Below are 23,860 nucleotides of genomic sequence, written 5' to 3'. Positions count from 1 at the left end.
AGCGAAGAACTAGAATGGGGCGCCATTCTCCCAATTTTTTCTCTATGAGGAAAAATCTTGAATAGAACCCGGTTCTTCTTTGTAAGTGAGGGATCGCTCCTTTTCGTAGCATCAAATTTACTTGGGAAAAAAGCTCCTTGAGATGAGCTGGAGGTGGGCCTTTGGGAGGAAAGTTTGGAGGAATCTTTATGAACTCTAGAACATGCCCAAAATGTCCAGGACTCATTTGTCTGATGTTATAGCAGACCAATTCGAGTAAAATTGGGAGATTCCTCCTCCAACTTTTAAAGGGGTAGGCGGTAGAATAGGTGGCAGGTGTCACTGTTTTTTAGACGTATCCCGTCCGCGGTCGGAGGGCTTTATCTTATTCTGCGAATAGGAGGTATTTGGATGTCTGTAGGACTGTTGGCGTTGAGACGAGTAACGTTGGTTACTTTGATAAGACTGGTATGATCTTTGTTGGTTAAAACCTCCTCAACCAGAAAAGAATCCACGGCCCTTAGCGCCACGAAAGGGCGACTTCCGAAACTGTAGAGTACCGAGAGATCTTGCTGTCTCGGTATCCTTCTTGATGGCCCGCAGGGCCTCATCCACATGTGGTCTAAAAAGTTACTCGCCATCAAATGGCATATCAATTATTTTTGCCTGAACCTCCTGGCGAAAATATGTAGATGTCAGCCAGCCTTGCCGCCGTAGTACTGCAGCACCTGCTAGTTGCCTAAAACCTGTAGATGCAACATTAACGGCCGAATCTATGATTTCAGCAGAGATACGGTCTCCTTCCTGCAGGATCTTTAGTGCTTCCGATTTAGATGGCTCAGGCAACATATTGATGTAGGGAGAAATGTCCGACGACATCTGTCTGTCATAACGGCCTAAAATGGCAAGAGAATTAGCAGCACGGACAGTCGTCGCTGCCATGGTGAAAAACCTTTCTCCCAATAGCGTCCAATCGTCTGTTATCCCGATACGGAGGACCTGTAAGCGGGGAGGAGGAGTTTCTCGCTCGTCGTTGCGCTGATTGGGAAATAACAGTCAGCTTTTGGCTGACCTATGAAGCATGCAAGCAAATTGTCTGGTGCCTTATATTTTTTGTCGAGGCGGGGCAGGACCGCAGGAACAGAAGCAGGAGCCTTCATTACCTTCAATCCCTCTTGCCAAATTAAATCAATGATTCGAATAGTCCGTATCTCTTTCCTCGGCTGATCTTTGAAGTCGTATAAGAAACAATCATCCTTCTTTGTTTTCATAGGCAGGAGGAACCTTTGTGTTGCCCTTTCCATAAGAAGATGAAAACCTCCGATGTCAACTGGAGGAGAATCGATAGGAGCCTGAGTTGAAGGAGACGGAGTTTGTATCTGGTAATCGTCCCACTCCGTAAGAAGCGATCTGTCGTCCAATTCTCCTTCCTCCCTATCATCGTCTGAGGTGTGAACATCATAAGAATGATGAGAATGATGAGAAGGCACCAGAGAAGGAGGTCTGGGTGACCTCAATGCAGAAGAAGTTTGAGGAACAGGTATTGGTGGAACAGACGAAGCCGATTCAGATAGAGGGAAACGGCGATAATAATCATCCAACATGAACTGTAAATTATTTAACAGAGCCAAAGGCATTTGTGCAGTAGGAATCACATCTGGAGCTGGACCAACAGTCTGTGGGGAAGGATTTTCATCCTGATCCTCCTCGTGATATTTAATGAACAATTCTGAAGGGCTCCTGGCAGTGCGAAATCTGTCATCCTCTTCGGATTCCTCATCATCATCTTCATAATCCAGCAATTGTTCAGGTAACTCCATAGGTACCTTAGTGGGGGGAAACCTGAAGTGGAGAGAGGGCCACCAATGAAGATCCATGCCTGTGCAGCAAGGAAGATGCTGTTGTCAAGGAAGCATGTATGCAGACGTCAGACCAAACCTGCAATGCTGTGCATGAGGATAATTGTAGCGTCGACGAGGGAGCCGTTGACGAAGTCATCGTCGACGAAGCTGGTGTCAATGGAGTAATCGTAGATGAGGCGGTCACCGATGACGAGGTAGTCGCCGACGACAAGGCGGCTGTCGACGAGGCAGTCGTCGACGAGACCCTTCTAATCTTCGTCGTCGAAGGGACGTCGACGGGAGATTTCTATTCTTTCGTCGACGAGATTGGCTTCGCGGGGACGGATACCAGCGTCGACGGCGATGATGCGGACGACATGATCATCTGAGGTCTCAGCGACGAGAAGGTGGCAGTCGACGTTGTCGTAGCGTCGACGGTAGGCTTCATCAATGAAGATGTCGTCATCGATGTCGCCGACGAAGGAACTTTTTTCTGAGGTAAATCCTGATCAGAAACTCGGGGGCGTAGTAGTCAGAGGCTTACTTTTAGAAGGTGAAAGAGCCTTTTTTGAAGTGGAAGACAATTCTTCATCCTTAGAGGTGTGTAGTTTTTTCAACACCTTAGCCCCAGGAGAAGAGAAATCCTCCTCAGCAACCCTCTTCCTAGAGGACATAGTTGCGCCAGAGGCAACACTCCCCAGATAAGGAGTTGTCTAGATCTTTAATCTTCTGTAGCCACAGAAGTAGACGTCCTTCTCTGTCTGAGGGTTTTTTGAGGGAAGGTTCTGCAGATCTTAGTCTCTCACCTGGTGATCAGGATAGAAGCAGTAAATGCACTCCTTGTGGGGGTCCTCAGAAAACAGCCGGAGCTTCCCACAAGACTCACACGGTCGAAAGAGAGATTTCTTAGATGAAGATATCATGAAATGAAGAATTCCTAAAGAAAACTGAAAAGTACTGAGCAGAGCTCAGGGAGACTCCCTTCACACGACGTGCGGTAGAAAATCTGAGAGCCTGAGCCTCTGAGGAGAACATTCAGGGTGGTGCTGTTGCCTCATTGGCTGTAGTTTGGACTATATATAATGACTTGGAGGAGTCATGAAAGTGGAAGATTTTTTCCTTTTGATTTCTGGCTACTTTACTTCCTGGTTCTAGGTTACCTATGATATGGTTTCTTTATGCATATATATTGCTATTTTTATGTACCGTGGGACTCTCACTCTGACGACGGGGAATGATTCAGGCATGTAAATCTATGAAAGATACCCCAATACTGGAGAAGAAATAATTCCACTACATCTGAAACACTTTCACATTTCTGGTACGTTGGGTTTTTACTATTACCTCACAATTACATTCAGTACTCTATGAAGCAAATTACTATACTTGTATGCCTCATAGAATGGGAGGTGAACAAACTAATCTAATGGGAACAACAGCCTCTCCTTCCCAGTATCTCTGCAGTCCCTCGTCTATATGCAGCTAATTCATCACTAAGGTAGTCACATTTCTTGAGCTGTAAGCAAAAGGAGAGAAAACTGCTCAACACTTCCCCCAGTGCTTGGGTTGATTCACCGCTTTATGGGCAGAAGAAAAGCTGAAAGCCCAGCTGCTTTTAGAAGTAATGTGAGGGGACGGAAATAGTGTTCATCTTAATACTCACTGCATTAAGGTGAATAAACTGCTTGCATGCCCCAAAAACAAAGCAACTTGCCCAACAGAGAAGTCTGCATGCCAGACCTGCCTCTAGAGACCCCCTGCTGCTCTAGCAGGCAAGTGCCACACACACGCTTACCTGCTGAGAAAGGTCCTTTGAAAAGCACTATCAGGGTCTGATCAGTGTAACTTACTTAATGTAGTTACAATTAAGGCAAATACATTGTTTAGCTCCTAACATTGCTATACACCAAACAATTCCTTGTTCTGAGCATTCCTCACTATGCACAATACGGAATACTTGCTCTGCAGGACACATTGCCTACATTTCTCCATTGTTCAATCCATGGACGGCAGATGGGGAACAGTGGAATTACCAATGGTTTCACTTTCACATACAAAAAAGGAAATTTGCTCACCTCTATTCATCACAGCATGTGTCACTGGTGAATGCTGCCTTGGGTGTTCTGCAGTTACCTACTAAGCATGCTCAGAATGTGGTAGTAAGAGGGTCAAAAAACACCATTACCACAAGTAAGGAGTAAGAGTTTGACCCTGAAGGATTTTTTTTTTTGTAACATTTTTATTGACATTTTCAGATTTAATATACCATACATCATTCAAATCTTTCCAGTAAGTATGGCATAAAGTACAGTATGCGGTATTACACACCAACTGTAAATCCTGACGTAGAGTCCTCAGAAAGATGTTATGATCAAGTACGAGGCAGTGTGTGTATCCCATGGATACGCATGACTACTATGTCACGTGAACAGGGGTGTAACACGAGTTTGACCCTGAAGGATATCACAAGTTGCAGAGCAGGTTTGCCATAATCTAAGAATATAAATTGGGAGCAGCTCTGCCAATGAAATGTGTGTGAAGATCAGGGGAACAGAAGTCGGTGGGTGGCGCCATAAAATAAATAAGTCAAGGGACAATGAGAGGCAAGGCAAATGAGAGTGCTACACCTAGTGCATCCCCAGAAATTAAAGAACACAAAAAAACCAAATGGAGCAGTGTTCCTCTACAAGACCTTGAAGAAAGAATGGCGTCTCTACTACCCCTCTCATCAGAGAACTTCTCAACAACTGAACTCATCCCCCACTACAACTCAACAATGTCCCCCATCCTGGAGCAAGTGGCGCATCTAAATGTGAAAAGGTTGAGAAACACCCACAAAGCCCAGCACACTGGAAAACCAACCTACTTCACCTCTAAGCTCAAAAGTGGAGGACAGACTAGAAAACTCAGAAGCTCAAACGCCATGCTCCTCATTCCTACCAAAGCCCACAAACAAAAAACTTTGGCTTGCTCCTTTTTCAAGCAATGTCCCTAAAATCTGGAATTCCTTACCAATACATATCAATACCAACCCTTCCTTCATATGGTTCAAGAAACAGTTACAGGATCTCCTCCTCAACCGACAGCTCAACTAGTGGATCAGCAATCGCCCAACGAGACAGCATCTCCACCCTCTGCTCTCCCTGGAGCCGCGTTATTTCTCATTCGCTGTGTGGAACTACTGACTGAACTCGGTCTGACTTACTTGATTTAACTATACTCGTTATCTTGATGTAAAGTAATACTGATGTAAAGCGCTCTGATACCCTTGGGTCTTGGCAGCACTATATAAAACTCTTAAATAAATAAGTATGGATGATCACTGATGTGTGGCTACTATCCTGAAAACCATGTTGAATTCACCTAGAACACCTCACACAACCCTGATTATCACAGTCCCACTACGTTTTTGGTTGTTACAACTCCACATTTGGTAAGCTATACTGGGTTGCCTTCAACTTGTAAAATTTCTGATTTAGTACAGTACATAGAATAACTATTTGAATAAACCTTTTTATGGACATAGTGTGTATAAAAGGTTGTTCAATTAGGAGCAATTGGGGGGGGGCAGGGTGAGGGGTAGGGGCTGGGGGGAAATCCCAATAGCTAAGGAATGGTTTTAACATGGACACGTGCATATCCACACTGCTCCAGGAATGCCCTTGAAGCCAGACTAGGAGAAACCGGCAAGGGTTGGTTGGATTACACAGTCATTCAATAAACGTCTTATATAAAGACATTGCCAAAAGGGTCCCAATCAATGGCACTCATTTATTTGCATGTGGCATCGCTATGAAGACAGGAGAACCAAGAACACCAACTAATTTCACGAAGGCTAAAGATTCTCCTTTTATTAATGAGGGTCACTTTCATACTTAAGCACAATGTTAATGTTAAAATTGTGAATCTCTCCAACTCTGGACAGTTTGTAATGTAGTAGGTTTATACTTTACACAAAGCTGCTCATTTGACTCTAAAGTTACTGGGGAGTCAACTGGATCAGTGTACAGACTGAGATGAAGATTTCATTCTTGTTAAAATACATTATACTTATAATTTGTCTAAAGCAAAAAGGATGATTGCAAATTGCCCCCTTTTCAAAACAGGATCCTTTACAAATATAGAACATCAACAATGAAATCGAAATCCCAAAAGAACATTCACAAATGTTAATTGTTTGAGAAATGGATGGTATAATTCACTCAGAACTTTAAAACGTTAGACCTTCAATATATGGTTATAGTTTTTTGGCCACACTGCATCACCTAAACAATTAAATACTCATTTAAAAAATGTACTTAAATATTCTCACCTTCTCCAAGTCCTGCTGGGATGCATGGAGTAACGTTTGGCCAGACACAATCCACTGCTTTCCATTATTTATATACATGCCTAAACCCTGGTCCCGTAACCAGTTGCACACCTGCTCCTTCGACCATTTTGCAAAAGGCATATCCAAGTCACTATGAAAAAGGGTAGGAGTGTTAATGGACAGTAAAGAAAGCTGCTCAAACACTGCAGAACACATCTTATTGCATCAACCTGAAATTTTTGGAGGCACCAGCGGGGTGCATTAAGCGTGTACCATTCGCTACACAAGTCTCTAGCTGTATAGACTGAAATCTATTGGAATATAGTTAGTGCAGTAAGGATAATGTTTCTTACCCAGTAAGCATCTGTTCTTGGCATGTAGAGCCGTAGATTCACATGATTTGCCTACTCCTGCCAGCTAGTATTGGGTCCGGATGTTTGCAAGTTGTTTTTCTTCGAAGACGTTTTTCCAGTCACAAGGTAAGGTGACTCCACCTTTCAATGATAGGGCGCATGGGGCAACAACTTCATTGTTAGATTGTTTTCCAGCAGAGAGCGAGAATGGAGTTAGTGAGTGTAGAATAGAGATGTCCATGGAATTGCCTTTGTGTGGTGGTAAAAAAGCAACAAATAACGGCTTTATTTTTTGAAATTCTTTGGTTCTTTCCACGTAATGTAGTATAGCTCGTCTAACATCAAGTGTGTGTAGAGCCCACTCTGCTACAGAATCAGGTTGAGGAAAGAAAACAGGCCAATCAACTGATTTATATGAAAGGCAGAAACAACTTTAAGGAGAAATTTAGGATTGGTTTGAAGAACCACCCTATCTTTGTTAAGATGGAAGAAAGGCTCTTGTATAGTTAATGCCTGAAGTTTACCAATTCTCCTTAGTGATGTTATTGCTATGAGGAAGGCAACCTTCCATGAGAGGATTTGTAACTGACATTTGTGCATTGGTTCAAAAGGTAGACCCATTAGCCTTGTAAGGAGTGTTTAAGTTCCACTCTGGTGCAGGGGGAACTCTAGGTAGTATCAGCCTCTTTAATCCTTCCATGAAGGCTTTGATCACTGGTACTCTGAATAGAGGTAAGTGTTGTCTATTTTGCAAGAATGCGGCTACTAGGTGTAAACGAATGGATGTGTAAGCCAATTTAAATTGCTTTAAATGCAACAGATAACAAATGATGTTGTGTACAGACGCCTCAAGTGGATTGATATTGTTGTTGTTACAATAGCATTTCCATTTTGCTACATAACATGCTCTAGTAGAAGGCCTTCGAGCTTATTTGAGAATATTCATACAGTCTGGTGGTAGTTGTAAATAACCAAACTCTATGACTTCAGGAGCCAAATCGCTAAGTTGAGTTCTTTGTGATTTGGATGTCTGATTTCTCCATGGTTCTGAGTGAGGAGACTGGGTGTGAGGTGTAGCTTTTGATGTGGCTCCACCGACAGTTCTAATAGGATGGTGTATCAAGGTTGATGAGCCCATGTGAGGGCTACTAAGATCAGTACGAGGGATGTCTGTCAGAGCTTCCGAACCAGTAACGGAATTAGTGGGAGAGGCGGAAAAGCTTTGGCAAATCTCCCTGACTAATTCATCCATAGAGCATTGCCTTTGGATAGATGGTATGGGAACCAGGATGCGAAGTTTGGGCATTTTGCGTTGTGTAGTGTGGCAAACAGAGCTATTTATGTAAATCCCCATTGTTGAAAGTAGGGAAGAAGAACTTGGGGATGAAGTTCCCACTCGTGAACTTGCTGTCTGTGTCTGCTGAGCAGGTCAGCAATTTAATTGTTAGCTCTGGAAGGTGTTCTGCTTGGAGATACATTTTATGGATTGCCCAATTCCAAATACTGTGTGGAAGGCGCGACAGCTGGAGAGAGTGTCCCTCCCTGTTTCTGCAGATAGTACATTGCTGTCATGTTGTCTGTGAGTACTAGGACAGTTTTGCCTACAAGGTGAGTGTGAAAAGTTTTGAGTGCAAGGAAAACTGCTAGAAGTTCCAGGTAGTTGATGTGGAGTTGTTTGTGATTGTCTAACCACGGCCCTTGTGCTGTGTGATGTTGGAGATGGGCACCCCAACTGGTTAAACATGCGTCTGCTGTCAGTACTGCCTGTGGAATCAAGGTCTATGAAGGGCCGCCCTTTTGATGTTTTGAGGATTCCACCACTGCAGAGAGTGAGGAGTGCGGCTGTTTACCAACACTAGATCGGTTAATTGACCCGGTGACTGATTCCACTGACGCACTAGACATTCTTGCGGAGGATGCATGTGAAGCTTTAAATGAGGTACGATTGCAATGCAAGATGCCATCATTCCCAGCAGCTACATGAAAACTCTGCTGGTAATGTTTGATTGGGTTGAAATTTTAGTACTGTGGACTGAATAATGTGAATCCTGGCTACATTGGGAGAGGCTAGAGCTTTGAGGGTGTTGAGGGAAGCTCCCGGATAAGACTATACTTTTGCAGGGCACAGGTGAGTATTTTGTGCATTGATTGTGAAACCCAACTGAGGAAGTAGTTGTACTATTGCCCGAGTGTGTAGCATACAGTTCTGATAAGTGCCCGCCTTGATAAGACAGTCTTCTAGGTAAGGGAAGACATGTATACATGGTCTCCTGAGATGAGCGGCTACTACTGCAAGACATTTGGTGAACACTCTGGGGGCCGTGGTGACGCCAAATGGAAGTAGTTTGAACTGATAATGTTTGCCTGCTATCAGAAATCTGAGGTATTTGCGATGAGCCGGATGAATTGGAATGTGAAAGTAGGTGCCTTTTAGATCTAGAGTAGACAACGTCGCCCTGCTGCAAAAGGGGAAGTACTTGTTGAAGAGTCACCATGTGAAAGTGCTCTGACAGTACGTATTTGTTTAACTCTGAGATCTAGAATAGGTCTAAAGGAGCTATCCTTTTTGGGAATCAGAAAGTAAAGAGAATAAACCCCTGACCCTTGGTACTGAAGTGGGATTGGTTCTATAGCCCCTTTAAGTAATAGAGATTGCACTTCTTGTTGAAGCAAGTGCTGGTGGTCTGGTGATAACTTGTGATATTGAGGTGGAATGTTTGGAGGATTGTTGGTAAGCTCCAGGCAATATCCCTGTTGGATAATTTCAAGCACCCATTATTCAGTTGTTATTGATTACCAAATGGGGATAAAGTCTTGAAGTCTTCCTCCAACAAGTGTGGGATAGTCGGAAGGAAGTGTAGGGAAGTTGCTGTTTTTTTGGGGCAGGGAAATTGCAGAGTGTAAAAGATGATTGGGAATTACCCTTGTAGGAGGAAGTGTTTTGGTCTGTCCCTGTGGACTTGGACCTTCTCCTGTAAAAGGAGCGTTGAAAGGAACCTCTATTTGAGGGAGATTGAAGCGCTGCCATCGATTTAGCCACATCGGTGTCTTTTTTTCATTTTTTCGAGCGCTTTATCAACTTCAGGGCCAAAAAGATGTTTCTTGTCAAAGGGTAGGTTGAGAATGGATTATTGGACTTCAGATTTGAGCCCTGAAATCCGTAACCAGGCATGTCTTCGGAGTATGATGCTAGTATACACTTCTCTAGCTGCAGTGTCGGCTGCATCTAGAGTGCATCTATTATAAGTGTTGGAAATTAGTTTATCTTCTTGAACTAAATCCTGAGCTTTCCCCCTATGCTCATCTGGGAGAAACCGTAGTAATTGCTCCATTTCGTCCCAGTAGGCCCTAGCATATCTTGCTAGAAGGCCTTGGGTATTAGCAATAGGCCAATGATTAGCTGCTTGCGCAGCTATACGTTTGCCAGAAGCATCATACGCTTTGACTCTTTATCTGGGGGAGGAGCATCCCCAGACGCATGAGTATTAGCTCCTTTTCGAGCATTAGATACTACTAAAGAGTCAAGTGGTAACTGACCTTTAGAAAAAATAGGATCTGTTGGAGAAGATTTGCATTTTTTATCAACTCTGGGGGTGAGGATTCTAGCAATGAGCAGGATCTTTGAAAATGTCTTCTGTGTGCCTCAGCATACCCTTGAGCATAGGCAGTGTCTGACTGGACTTGTGATCCTAGAGTGTCAAAGAGAAAGTCTTCCTCTAAGGATCCTTTATGAAGCTCCACCCCATGGTATTGTGCAGCTCTAGCAAAGAGCTCTTGATATGAAAAATTGTCATCAGGTGGAGATGACCTGGCAGGGTAAAGATCTGGGTTTGTATCCTGTGGAGGATCAACTGTATAATCAGTCCAAGGGTCTACTAGTAACTGTATGTCATCATCATCAGTATCACCTGACTAGGTGTAATGTGTAAAAGATAAAGCTGTGGTGGTGGGGGAGGAGACGATAGTGTATAGAAAGGACTAGTACCCACATTTTTCTTCTGAGAGAGGGTCCAGTTTTACCATATAACAAGTACCCTGGGCCATCCTAGTCACTCAGCAAAGCATGAACCCCTACGTAGGCCCTGCCAGCCTAATTTGTAGGCCTTTTGTTTAGTTGACCAAAGTTCTGCACCCATCTTTACTGAACAGCAGGCCCTAGGCTTGTCTGACCAAAAATCACAACCTCTCTCTCTATGCGAGGCCTCCTGCTTCAAACTATAGAACCCCCACCCTACCCGTGTGCGAAGTTCACTGGAGCAGAGTTCACCGTTTCTCTATTCTGTCGACATATAGCACATCACATCCTGGATCTGTACATGAGAATAGAGAAGTTCCCACTGCAACAACCGTCGGTCCCCGTCAGACTGGGGTGATGAATGTAGCAACCCAGACACATATATATCTATATTCAATTAAAAAACCATAGGTTTCACACATGTTATAGTTAGCTGGGCATTTTCCTCGTGAAAAACCAATGAAATTCACCCGTTATAGTTAGTGCAGGCAACTATAACTCACGCGACCGTAATCCGCTGCTGATGACGTCAGATATTACATCACTGTATTTACACATTTATATACCCATGTCTTCTTCCTTTTTTTTTTTAGCTATACATATATATATATATTTTTTTTCAGAAAGACACATATGTCATCAGTGATGTAATATCTGACGTCATCAGCAGCGGATTACGGTCGTGTGAGTTATAGTTGCCTGCACTAACTATAACGGGGGAATTTCATTGGTTTTTCACGAGGAAAATGCCCAGCTAACTATAACATGTGTGAAACCTATGGTTTTTTAAGTGAATTTGCAAGGTTTTTTAAATGCTAATTCCTAACTACAACGTGTGTGAAACCTATGGTTTTTTCAGTGAATTTGTACGTTTTTTTAAATGCTAAGTTACTTTACGCCGTTCGTGCCGCGCGTGCACGGTGCGCACGCGGTGCGCTTTGCGCACCGCGCGCCCACTTTACGCAGTTAGTGCCGTGCACGCACGTGCACTTTGCGCACCGTGCACGCACGGTGGGCACGCAGTGCGCTACGCGCACCTCGCGCCCACGTTACGCTTAATGGGCCATGTACGCACGGTGCGCTTCGCGCACCGTCCGCACAAGGAGGCCACATTATACACTTTGTTGTTAAGGGCTTAGCCATTAACTGTTCTTAAGAGAAAAGCCATGCACGCACACTGCGCTTCGCGCAGCTTGCACACGCGGGGGGACTGAGATTGGAATTTTTTTTAAAGACGTTTACAGGGTGCGCGCACGCTGCGCGAACCTCGCGGAATTTTTCATTCCTATAGTGCGCGCACGCTTCGCGCACTCGGCGATTTACCGAAAAAAATTAAATTTTTTTAATTGCCCTTGGGGGACCTCCTGGGACCCCTTGACCCCTGCTAGGGGGTCAGGAACTGTCCAGCGTGCCCCCTTTACATGTTTTTCTCCTTTGTGTTTCACCACCCTCTCAGTGCGAGAGACAAAATGGCGTCCGACACTTCCTGGTTTCGACCGATTCGAATGCTTACTAAGATGTAACAACCAATCAGAAGTACGCTCGCGGGCGGCCGAGTGCGCGCACCCTGCGCGCGTACAGATATATATATTGATTTAAATGCTATTTTCTCAGAAAATACTGAACAGATGTACACCAAACCTGCAAAAGGCACCAAACGGACCTTATGGCTACCTCTCTGCCAAATTTCACGTAATTCTGATCAGCCGTTCGGGCTGTAGCTGCGACTAAAGTCCCTATGGAAAAATCCATGGGGAAAACGTGTTTTGGGACCCCCCCTTTTTCTCGGCCCCCGCTTGACGAATCACCCCGAGACTTTCAGGGTAGGAGGGAAGCGCCCCATTAGTTTAGAAAATTTCGTGAAGATTCGTCAATCAGCGCCAAAGTTATTCAAAATAGAATTTTGAGATTTCCTATGGAAACTCGGTCCCAACTATAACTATCTACTGGCGACCGCCAGTAGAGAGATATATATATATATATATATATATATATATATATATATATATATTATATATATATATATATATATATATATTTTATTCCTTTGCATTACATATTTTCTGCTTGCCCTATGCAATTTACGACGAGTGCTTGACCTGAGAAAATAACCTTTCACCTAGTCTACGTTCCGCATTTAGTAGGATAGACATGACACGTCTGATAAAATTTGCAGACCATGCTTTAAGTGACTGACGTAGGTAGAAGTGGTGTGAGATGACGTTACTGTAGGCGCTTCTTATAGCCTTAAACAGTATAAAAAGGGAGCTCACACAGTCCTCGGCGGACTACCTCCCTATCTGTATCTAGGTGACAGACTGTGTAGGTTTTCCCCAAGAGCTCTTGTTCAATTTTACTCAAAGTGTCTTGTTCTATTTTACTTCTATTCTATCATATGAACTGCCATATCTGCCATGTAATGTTTAACCATTGTTTTCTCCTTTTTTTTAACATTTAAAATGTTTATATTGTAATTGCAGGGCTGCTCTCTTTAGACGCAAGTATTCCCAGAATTTCAGATCAAATGTGTAATGCATTCTGAGAACATTTTCCTTGAGTTATACTATTTTCATAGTGCATTTGTGAATGTGTCTTTGAGGTTAAGTGTCACACTCTCTCTCTCAAACTGTTCAATGCTTTCATGCAAAAATGCTGTCTACTTCATGTGACTCTGAGAATGCGAAGTCACAAAATCTTGTATTTTGTATTTTTATGCCTTTCTCTTGAAGTTTCTTGAAGTTGCATCTTCTAAATAAATGTGTTAAACCTTTTGGCTTAGTTTCCATGGCTGCCTGATGTGCTTGTGTCTTATTTGGGAACAGTTTAGAGGAGCACTTGAGACATCTGTGCGTGCCTTTCGGTTTTTCTTCCCTGTCTAGCTGGTCTTGCCTTAAGGGACATTTTTAAACTGAGGGAACCTGTGTGCGTAGTGGAACTCTGAGCCAAACAGTAACGTTAGGAAGTTGCTTGAATTATGTGTTTATCTTGCTATAAATAGACATACGTTATTACTGTGCCTCTCGTAGAGCCAGAGGGAAGACTAGCATGTGGCATTTTTCAGTGATCATTTTTGCTTTATCGTTGTTATAAGTTGTTACTTTGCCTCTCTAAATAGCTAGGGTGGGGACTCTGTCTAGTCACAAGGACCTGACAGGGTAGGGAAGACTGCGTTTGGCGTCTTTCAGTGGTTATCTATGTGCTTTTTTTGAGAATACCCCTATTTTAGTTACATAGGGAGAAGTGAACTGCGTCTTGAGTTTTCTAGCAGTAATTTCAGTGCCTCTCTGAGTCTCAGAGGGTGACCCCATTTCAATACTAATGGGGAAGAGGTTGATTTCCGAGCCCGCCTAGCTAAAGGACTTACGGATATCTCCTGTTTAGAGTAGATTAGAAGTGGTTTCCCCAGGATGATTTAGTAGATATTATTTTTCCCTAGTTACAAGTATTTCCGCGTTTTCCTTTTTTTGTGTGTACACCATTATGATAGAAAGCACTTTCTCGCCCTCAAGTGGCCAAAGTACGCAATTGTTGTTTAAAGGTTCCAAGCACTAAAGCATATGCATTATTTTCTTTTTAAAGTACATGTACACAATGGTTAAGTGCTATGCACCTTCAGGACTGAGTGAAATTTGTTAGTTTTTGTTTAGAAGGATTTTGCATTTAATAATTGTTGCAGCAACATTTTGTGACTATTGTATTGCAAGTCACAGTCTGGTGCAGCGGCTGATCCACTAGTGAGACACTAATATCTAGCAGTACACAATCCAGGCGCACAGACACCAACTACATTGAGGAGACAACAAAGTGACTTGATAGCTAAAGCGTGGGACCTGATGGGAGTCACATTTACACAGGGCACTGAGGTAAGAGTATCTGCACTGAACTTTGTGCAACTCCGCCCCCCAGTACCAGCCAACAGACCCACTACGCAAAGCCAACACCCTACACTTGAGGGGCCACAGTATTCGCAAAGCTCCCCCTCTGGGGGAGGGAGGGGGACACTCAGGATATACCATTGCAGTAACCACCGGTGCCCCCACCAATAGCTTGTACTATTGAAAACTCCTCCACAGAATACATCCAGTCAGTGGGAAGTGAAGTAAGCAACAAGATCCCTGACCTCGCCCAACAGCACTCATTGACATCTCCTTCGAACACCTCATCAAATGACCAGGCAGCCATAGGCCATGCCGATAATTCTGTCCCAGACCTCTCAGATGGTGCACGGGACAACAGACTAGAGAGTACACAGGGCCAGCTATCCCTAAGCTCCCAAAGCCCAGTAATGCAGGGTGCAACATCAGGAATGCCAGGTCAGATTGACGCGCTATTTACAATAAAACTTACACCAGCATCCAACTCTGCAGCTCCCCAGCAAGAAGAGGACTCAGAGCAATTGGGCCTCTAGTGTTTCACAGCACAGCTCCCACATACCGCTTCCCAGGCCTAACCCCTCAGCTCATTCTTCACTGAGGATCATGACCCCCCCAGACACAGGGACTAGACATTACGGCCCATTTCTCACCCCTGGCCAGCGACATTCCAATCCACACTATAATGGGTGGCGGCCCCTTAACACTGGTCCTAAGGAAGACCACCTGTTACCATTCAATGAAGGAAACGGGGACAGCGAACTACACCCCTCTGAGGTACTCACTTAGGCAGATATTAGCAGGTGGAGGACAGAGCACGACTTATTTAGAAGAACAAGCAGAGAGGCAGGGGACATGTCATACGAACAGCGCTCAACAAGCCCCACTGGGAATACCGCAACCATCCGGCGGTTGTCAGTACAAGTAGGCAGGGTAAAAGATCAACTTACTGAACTACTGGATGGAAGGACACCGACCAACACTAAATGAATTAGCTTGTGCTGCAGGCCCGGCGGGTCTACATAGTAGAGGGGTCCCGACAATCTCGCCACAGCAGGTACCATTGATAGACTTACATCAGGAAGCCCAAAATGTAGCCTCACCACAGACCAACACAGCAGCTTCTCTGACAGCTACCTTAAATATACCCCAAGCTCAGCCAACAGTTGTTAGCAATAGCACCCAGATGACACCACCACCTGTGCCCATACCTCAGGGATCGCCGCCAGTAGTTGCACCACCCAGACCAGCGACGCCACAGCTAGAACTAGATAATTTGGACATCCCAAGCACGATTGAACAGGCAGAATACAGGAGAAGAAGGAAGAGAAGAACAGAGATAGAACGACTTGCAGTGTTGGGTAACCATGGGCACCCTGATGACATCCCTTATATGATGCGTCAGGGACAGCACATCTGCGCACCACCAGATCTAAGCCAATGCAACGCATGGCCCTTAGCAGACCAACCCTGTCATTGACCAACGGTCTGACGCCAAATGAGATAGTAATACTTGGTGAAGGGTCTGACTAGTATGTCAATCCATTCTCAGATAACTTGGCAGGTTGGACTGAAGCTTATGCACCTCAAATGAATGTCTGGCCTCGGGAAGGGTCTTTTGAGCCAGAAGAAATGGCCACTACTGAAGAATATATTCTGCAGGGGGTAGGAGATGACGATTGGGACTGTAATTACATGTGCCCAGCCCTAAGGGTTTGGCAGAAATATGCACATAGATATGACCACACACGACCCACAGGGGTGACACACCAGATGGCCCTACGGTTTATAAAATTCAAATCCCCCGACCCCCCCATGTCCCTTGGGCACTGATGGATAAAGAAAATTTGAGGAAACAACTCCCGCCCCTCACAGAGGGTGCTGGGAAGTGGATACAAGCCTTTGAAAAGCACACTGCAGGTGTTGGCTATTGGGGATGTAAAACGTCTGTTCACCTCCCTGATTGGAAAGGATGCAGAGGATATGTTCACACGCGTTGACAAGACTTTCCACCACTAATACACAATGTGATGGTAATCCCTTCAATAAAATCAGAGCAGCCATATGGAATCAACTGCGCTTTAAGTTTCCCGATGTCCCAGACATCGGGTCTCTGATGTCACAAACAATGCAACCCACTCAAGATCCAGCACAGTACATTTCAAGCATGAAAGAAAAATGGCATCAGGAGTAAGGAGAGAAATGGGACGAGACTGGGGTCAACTTCAGGTTCTTTTACCACACAGTGAAAAAGGGACTGCCCACCGCAGTACAGGACAAATTAGACGGGATAGTAGCGATGGAATGCAAACCATGGCCAGAAATACAACACCACATCATTCACTTTTGCAAAAAGGAACAGGAGAAAAAGAGGCAATTAGCGATTGAAAATGCAGCTGCTAAATTAGTGCAGCAAAAACTTAAGAAAAAAGAGGCTCCTGACACAGTCATGGTAGCCACACCAGTGAGTCAAATGACTGCTGTCACCAATTTTTCACAAAAGGCCTTTAACGCACTAGGAGGTAACGCACAGCACCACCCATGCAGGCACAGCCCATCCATGACTATGCACAAATGCGGGATGAAGGGACGTTAGCAGTCAGAGGACGCCCATAGCAAGCTCCGCTCCCAACACAATACCTTCAGCAGCAGCACCCACAGCCACTTCAGTCCCAGGTAGTGTACTCCTATCCTTCTCCAGCACAGCAACAGCCAATGCAGCAGCAGGTACAACTACAGGCTCCTGTGATGGCCCAGATACAGCCCCCAATTCAACAAGTACAGCCACAGATGCTAAAGGCACAACAACCTGTATACCAAATGGTGCCCCAGACGCAAGCCCTTGTACCCCAAGGGGCCACAGTGATGCCCCTACCAGTAAGTTCTCACAGGGCACCATCCAGCAGTACTGGGCTGAAGGGTATTCAAGTTAGGACAGCCCACAGACAATTCTAGTGTGTCCAGTGTGATCGTGCCTCACAGATGTCATGAAGGACCCAGTTGTGTAGGTCACGATTAACAACAAAACGTATAGTTTCATGATTGACACAGGTGCTACATGTTCCTGTAACAGGGAAGGAGCACTACCCATCTCCAATCACATCGCAGAGACACAGGGTTTCTCTGGGGCAATAACAAGGGTCCCTTTCACCAAGCCAGTACAAATAGAAATAGGAGGCAAATGTGTTGAGCAGCTTTAACTTTACTCAACACAATCCCCGGTAAATCTCTTGGGACGTGATCTCATGGCAAAATTAAATATGACAATATATTTGAATGAGAATGGCACAATGACCTGCTCCATTCCAGGTACACCATTGGCTAGAATGATGGCTGTCACTGTGGATTCTTCCCAAACGGATCAGATAAGAGCCCGCCCAGTGGATGAGCAAGCATTCTCCACTGCAGTACACATCATTGTTGGCAACACACCAGAAATGAATGGCCGCACTGTTTAACTTTCCAAAGAATTTCTCTTCCGTCCTCAATCACAGGACATCCCTGTACTTGACAAGAATATGATTTTAAGACATACACTGTCTTGCAATAACACCCACATATGGAGCTTTTTCAGCCATAGAGGACTACGCCCACGCATGGGCCTGCGTCATTTTCATTGAGCCTGGACACCTGGTGAGGAACATTTCAGATCACCAACTCTTTGGTGATCCTGAGGAATATTTAAAAGCAGAGATTGTTTATCAAAATCCAGTCCCCTTTCGCTGACAGTTGAAATTAGAACACCTACTCCACCCATGCTATTTGATACCGCACGTGACTCAGACCTAGCTCAGGTGCCCTCCAACTTGTGGACAACTGGTCCCAACGATGTGGGTCTCATTCAATCAGCTGTGCCATTCAGAGTGACGCTCAAACAGGGCGCCATACTCCCTAGAGTGTGCCAGTACCCACTGTCCAAAGAAGCAGAGGAGGGCATTGCCCCTACTATACAAGCATTGCTAGACCAAGGTGTAATATAACCCTGTGTCTCGCCGTGCAACACCTGTTTTTTTCCTGGGCGCAAGCAGAAGTCAAACCAATGGAGGCTAGTTCATGATCTTCGCTCCACTAACAGCATAGTGGTTCCAGAATTTCCCATTGTCCCTGACCCTTCAGTGATCCTTACTAACATCCCACCTGATACCAAATACTTCTCTGCCATTGACCTGAAAAATGCTTTTTTCAGTGTCCCATTACACTACGACAGCCAGTTCTTGTTTGCGTTTTCATTCAAACAGACAGTTCACGTATAAAAGGTTACCACAAAGTTATTGTGAGTCCCCCAGCGTGTTCAACAGAGTTGTCAAAGATGATTTGTCAAATTTCCAATGTGACATCACCCTGCTACAATAGGTCGATGAACTACTCCTCTGTAGCACCACAGAGCAGCAGTGCCCGCAGGATACAATTGCTCTGCTTACAACACTTGCACAAAGAGGATACAAAGTAGACAAAGAAAAACTGCAATACTGTCAGGAAGAAGTACAGTACTTAGGTCAACTGATTTCAGAATAAGGGAGAAGAGTTACCCCAGGAAGAGTAGGGGTAATAAGAAACACTCCAGAACCTAGTTCCTAGGACTAGTGAACTACGTTAGACAATGGGTCTGACTATTCTACTACCACTGCACCACTCTTAAAATGGCTAAAGACAGACATAATAAGATTGACTGGACACCTGAAATGACATCAGCCTTTGCAAAATTGAAAGATGAGATTACAAATGCACCAGTGCTAGGCTCTCCTGACTACACAAAATAATTCTATCTGTTCACTCACTGTAATGGACAGGTCATGACAGCAGTCCTCACCCAAAAGTACCCCATGGGCCACAAACCAATTGCATACTTCAGTGGCATGCTAGACTCAGTAATGAAGGGCCACTATTCCTGTGAACAAGCTTTATCGACCGCAGCGTTTGCTGTTGAAACAAGCATTGGCATAGCCAATAGTTCTCGCCTTTGGGACCTTATAAGTGTTTAGCCTTGCAACAGTTGATGTTGTTGCACCAATGATATTGTGCTGGAAAACTAAACACTTATAAGGTCCCAAAGGCGAGACCTATTGGCTATGCCAATGCTTGTTTAAATTTGTTTCTTACATCCAAACTTTTTTAAAGTGCAATGAAATGGTTCAACTTTGCCAGTGAATTATACATTTGAGGTTATTTTTTTTACTGTGAAGTAATTATAAAAAAAGTTGGCCCCTGCGTAATCCCCATCAGAATCTGTTTTATTATTAACGCCATGAAAATGAGACGCTCGGCATAAATTCATCTCAAAAGTGACAGGTATAGATCGTGCATTTAAATTACCAAATGAACCTGAAATATATACTCTTTTTTTCTATTGATGTAGAACTTTCAATATGAAAAAAATTCAATAGCGTTATGTAAATCGTTGAAATGCAAGAACATCGCTCATATTAAATTTCAAGACGGGTTTTCAATATTGTCACTTAAAATCACATCACATCAACTCGGGCGTATTTTTGAAGGCCTCGGTAATGTATGCTTTCTTTGTTCGCTCGCTAGTCTCAATGTCAAAATAAAAAAGCGTTGACCGCTTTCGCAGCGATCGCCCAGGAGTGGTGCGTGCGTGTGTGTGTGTGTAGCAGGAAGTGGGATAAGGGAGGTGGGAAGGCGGAGAGAGGCACGCAGGCTGGCAAATGGTGTGCACTTTCGCGGCCGCTTTGATATTCTCAGTGGCCGCGCGGCTCACTGAGAACATCAAAGCGGCCGCGAACGTGACCACGATGGCTGACAAATGGTGCGCACGCCCGGCGCACATGCACTGTAGCTGGAGGCCTGAAAGAAGCACTAGTTTGCACTTCCAAAACCCGCTTACTAAAACTGTCGTCAGAGCAGCGCTAAAGCGCTGGCTCAGGCGAGACCTAAAAAGCACCCCCATAGTTATGGGTTCCCCTCTGACACTGTACACTGAGCATGCTGTCTTTGCGATAATACAAAAAGCTAAAACGACCCTTACCCCACAGAGTGTCAGGCTACGAAGTCATACTGTCATTACCATCTTTAAAAATTGTTAAATGTCACACTGTAAACCCAGCCACGTTCTTTGCCCATCCCAATGCCACCACAGATGACACTCATGATTGTGCCACATACTGTCCAGATGAGTCAGGGACAGCAAAGGAGGACCCATTACCAGACAGTTTAGTGTACTTTGTTGATGGTTCTTCTACCACTGATCAAGAGACAGGGATAAGATACACAGGAGCTGCAGTGGTCAGAGCACAACAGAATGGCTCCTCTGACTCTCTAGACATTGTACAGCAGATAACATTGCCATCACATTACTCAGCACAAGCAGCAGAATTATTAGCACTGATTGCAGCCCTCAAACATGGAGCAGATGAAAGAATTACTGTGTATTCCGATTCTGAATATGTCACCACAACAACACATTCCAGCATCTTAAGATGGAAAAGATGTGGCTTCCTCAAAACAGATGGCACACCTGAGATGCACAAACAGTTACTTGAAGAGCTAATAGATTCATTGACATTGCCAGCAGAAGTAGCTGTAGTGAAGTGTGCTGCACACACAAATGGCCAAGATAGGGCTGCCAAATAGCCGCCAGAGGGCCCCGGCCTGCACCATCACCATGCACAGCGTCATCACAACATCACTATGCCCCCATCCTGCTTGCCCAAGATGCACCCTTAGCAGTACAGGAAGATACACAAAATACAGTTGATGACACGGGTGATCCACCACTCTCAGATACCACTGATCCAACAATTCCATACACTATTGATGATACACAGCAATATGATTGCAATGCACAACTGCACCTCCGCGAGATACAGGAGAGTGCCCCACCTGGAGAAAAAGGTGTGGAAGAAGAGGGGAGTGCAACAGGATGCTTCAGATTTCATTTACAGGCAGACAATGACAGGAAAGTCTGTCATGCCACAGGCACTATTGCAAATAGCACTCACTCAGTTACACCTTCCTACACATACTCCTCGTGATAACATGTCCACGACTTTGCAGACAGAGTAGTTCATCCCCAACGCATATGAGCAGATACAGCTCTTTGTTAATCAATGCCTCATTTGTCAGCAATATTCACCTAACCCAACTATGAAAACAGTTGCTTCGACAATACCAAGGCCCAAAGGTCTTTTTAGAGAGCTCCACATTGACTCTGTAGACATGATTGACAGGTGCCAGAATTACCGATATCTCATTGTGGTAGTATGCCCATTTTCACGGTGGATTGAGGCTGGACCATGTGTCCAAGGTGACGCAAAGGCTGCAGCTACCTTTCTGCTTCTTGAGGTCATCTCACGATGGGGCTTGCCCGACGCCATTCGTTGTGACAATGGCAGGCATTTTTCAAACGCTATTTTTGACATAATTACCACAATGTTAGGAATTAAATATAAGTTGACTTCAGCCTATCACCCATAAAGCAATGTTATTTGTGAGCGCCTCAACGGCCTGCTCAAAGCTAAAATTAGTAAAATAAGTGCCACAATAGGAGAGAAATTGCTCTATTGCCTTCCCATTGCTCTGTTTGCACTCAAACACTCCCAGTTCCGATCATCACTTCACACCTCACCAACTTGTCACTGGCAGATCAATGAATTTGGTAGTTACCTTCACCAGACCCAAAATAGACACAGACTTCTTCTGAGATTGTGAAAGCTGAACTGTTTGATTATTTGTGTGCTCTAACTCGTGCTGCAAAGTTCCTTTCTATTCAGATATCAAAGACAAAGAGCAAGGGTCCCATTTTTGTTGAACTTCCATCTATCTGCCCTGGGACACAGATCTTCGTAAAGAAAGCAGTCCGAAAGTGGAGAGACCCCAAGTTCGACGGACCCTTTGAAGTCGTGGACTCTTCACCCACTGCTGTCCGAATAGTTGAGAGGAAAGCATGGATACATCTGAGCCACGTGAGGATCCACCTGGCACCATCCAAGGCCTAAATGATGAAAAAGAGGAGGGCATCATGTTTCCACTGACTATCCAAGAAAAGGAGTATGGAGATCGCATGGTGGTCTATGGACTGAGACGTAGTAACAGACGCACTCCTCGTACAGAACTCTCATTCAAAAAGATATGTACATTCGTCATTATTTTCTTTGTTATATTTGTTGTCGCAATTGCTATATTCCACTGGCTTGCCGTACTTTCAGAGAGGTGTGCTGGCAGCAAGATTAGAACTGCCACCACCACAGTGCACCCCACGTCCAAGACACTTCCTGGTAACACGTGAATTGAGAGAAGCACCAGTAGTAGCTATGACTCCCACGTACCCCCCACACTGACACCTTCCACACCCCCTGTCAGCCATACAGAATGGGACATGGTATTTGATCTCAGTCTTAATCCCCCTGTCCCAGATTCCCCTAAACGATCCCGAAAAAATATACGAAGTATTAGATATAAATTGAGTACCCAACGTAAGCATGTGCCGATCAGATATACGTTACATACCCAACGTAAGAAAGCGCAAGCCCTGCCAGTCTCAGACTGAGTCAGTGATCTCCAAAACACAGTTGTTTACACTTTCGACCAGCACTCTACGCCTGACTTCCACTCCCAGCGCCCTGACAAGCCAGCAGGGGATCATGGGGTCCATAACGCATTATTAGATAACATGTGATATAGGGACATGATGGAAGTTGGGAAGAAAGTTACAAATGAGTCCTGCTTTGTGTGCTCACACATTCCCCACGCTGTAGGCGCAGATAAACTGATTTGCCCCAGAGAAGTCCCACCACCCACCACCAAATGTCTTCTCCACCTGTCTCTTTGCCGTATACATGGGCCGAAATAGACTATGCACTTGTAAATGCTACAGAATGTGATAAGAACTATGTTACATTCACAGTTGTTACTGATCCACTGAGTATGAAAGGGGAATGGAAGTTTACCATAGCATGAGAGTGCCTATGAACATAATACAAGTTTGGGAACTGAACTTTAAGACATTAGGGTATTTCACCTTCCCCACACCTCCATCAAAATGCCACTCAAATAACCATAATGAAGTCAACCATACGGTTGCCAATTGCCCTTGTCAGTGGAGACCAATACTGCGCCTAAAGGCCAATATTTATTTTAACAGCCAATGGAATGGCCCACATGACTTAATATGTAAGGCAGCCTCCTTAGGACGCCAGATAATAGGAGAAGAGCACAAACATGATCTTGACAGGAACATTGGGGAAGAGTGCGATGGGACTTGGGCGCAGGAAACTAGAAGATACACCTTCAATCAGGGCACGACTTACAAACTAAAGAGAGCATACAAGCTAAATTCTCCTCTTCTTTGCTTCCTAGGTAACGGTACAGTTCCTGTGGGCCGCAACACTAATTGCAGCAACACCATTTTTAATTTGGACCTACTGTACAGCACCTCCAGCCTCATGGACATCTATTGGGCCTGCGGGGAACACATATCTGCAGCTGCCTCCCCACTGGAACGGACTGTGTTTAATTGTCACAATGCATGG

The 23,860-nt window shown here is 44.6% G+C and overlaps 1 protein-coding gene across 37 annotated transcripts in view; it reads right to left on the bottom strand.

Moving 5' to 3' along the window:
* The window catches only part of PPFIBP1 (PPFIB scaffold protein 1), a 1,024,139-nt gene that overhangs the window by 401,634 nt on the left and 598,645 nt on the right, over nucleotides 1–23,860 (bottom strand). For all 37 annotated transcript variants that reach the window (XM_085652838.1, XM_085652839.1, XM_085652808.1 and 34 more), the window contains one exon: nucleotides 6,133–6,283. In XM_085652838.1, the coding sequence (XP_085508964.1) occupies nucleotides 6,133–6,283 (151 nt within the window). The remainder of the gene's footprint in view (nucleotides 1–6,132; nucleotides 6,284–23,860) is intronic.

Source organism: Triturus cristatus, chromosome 4_1, assembly GCF_964204655.1.
Source record: "Triturus cristatus chromosome 4_1, aTriCri1.1, whole genome shotgun sequence".
Taxonomy (NCBI): domain Eukaryota; kingdom Metazoa; phylum Chordata; class Amphibia; order Caudata; family Salamandridae; genus Triturus; species Triturus cristatus.
This window is presented reverse-complemented; position numbering and strand designations above follow the sequence as displayed.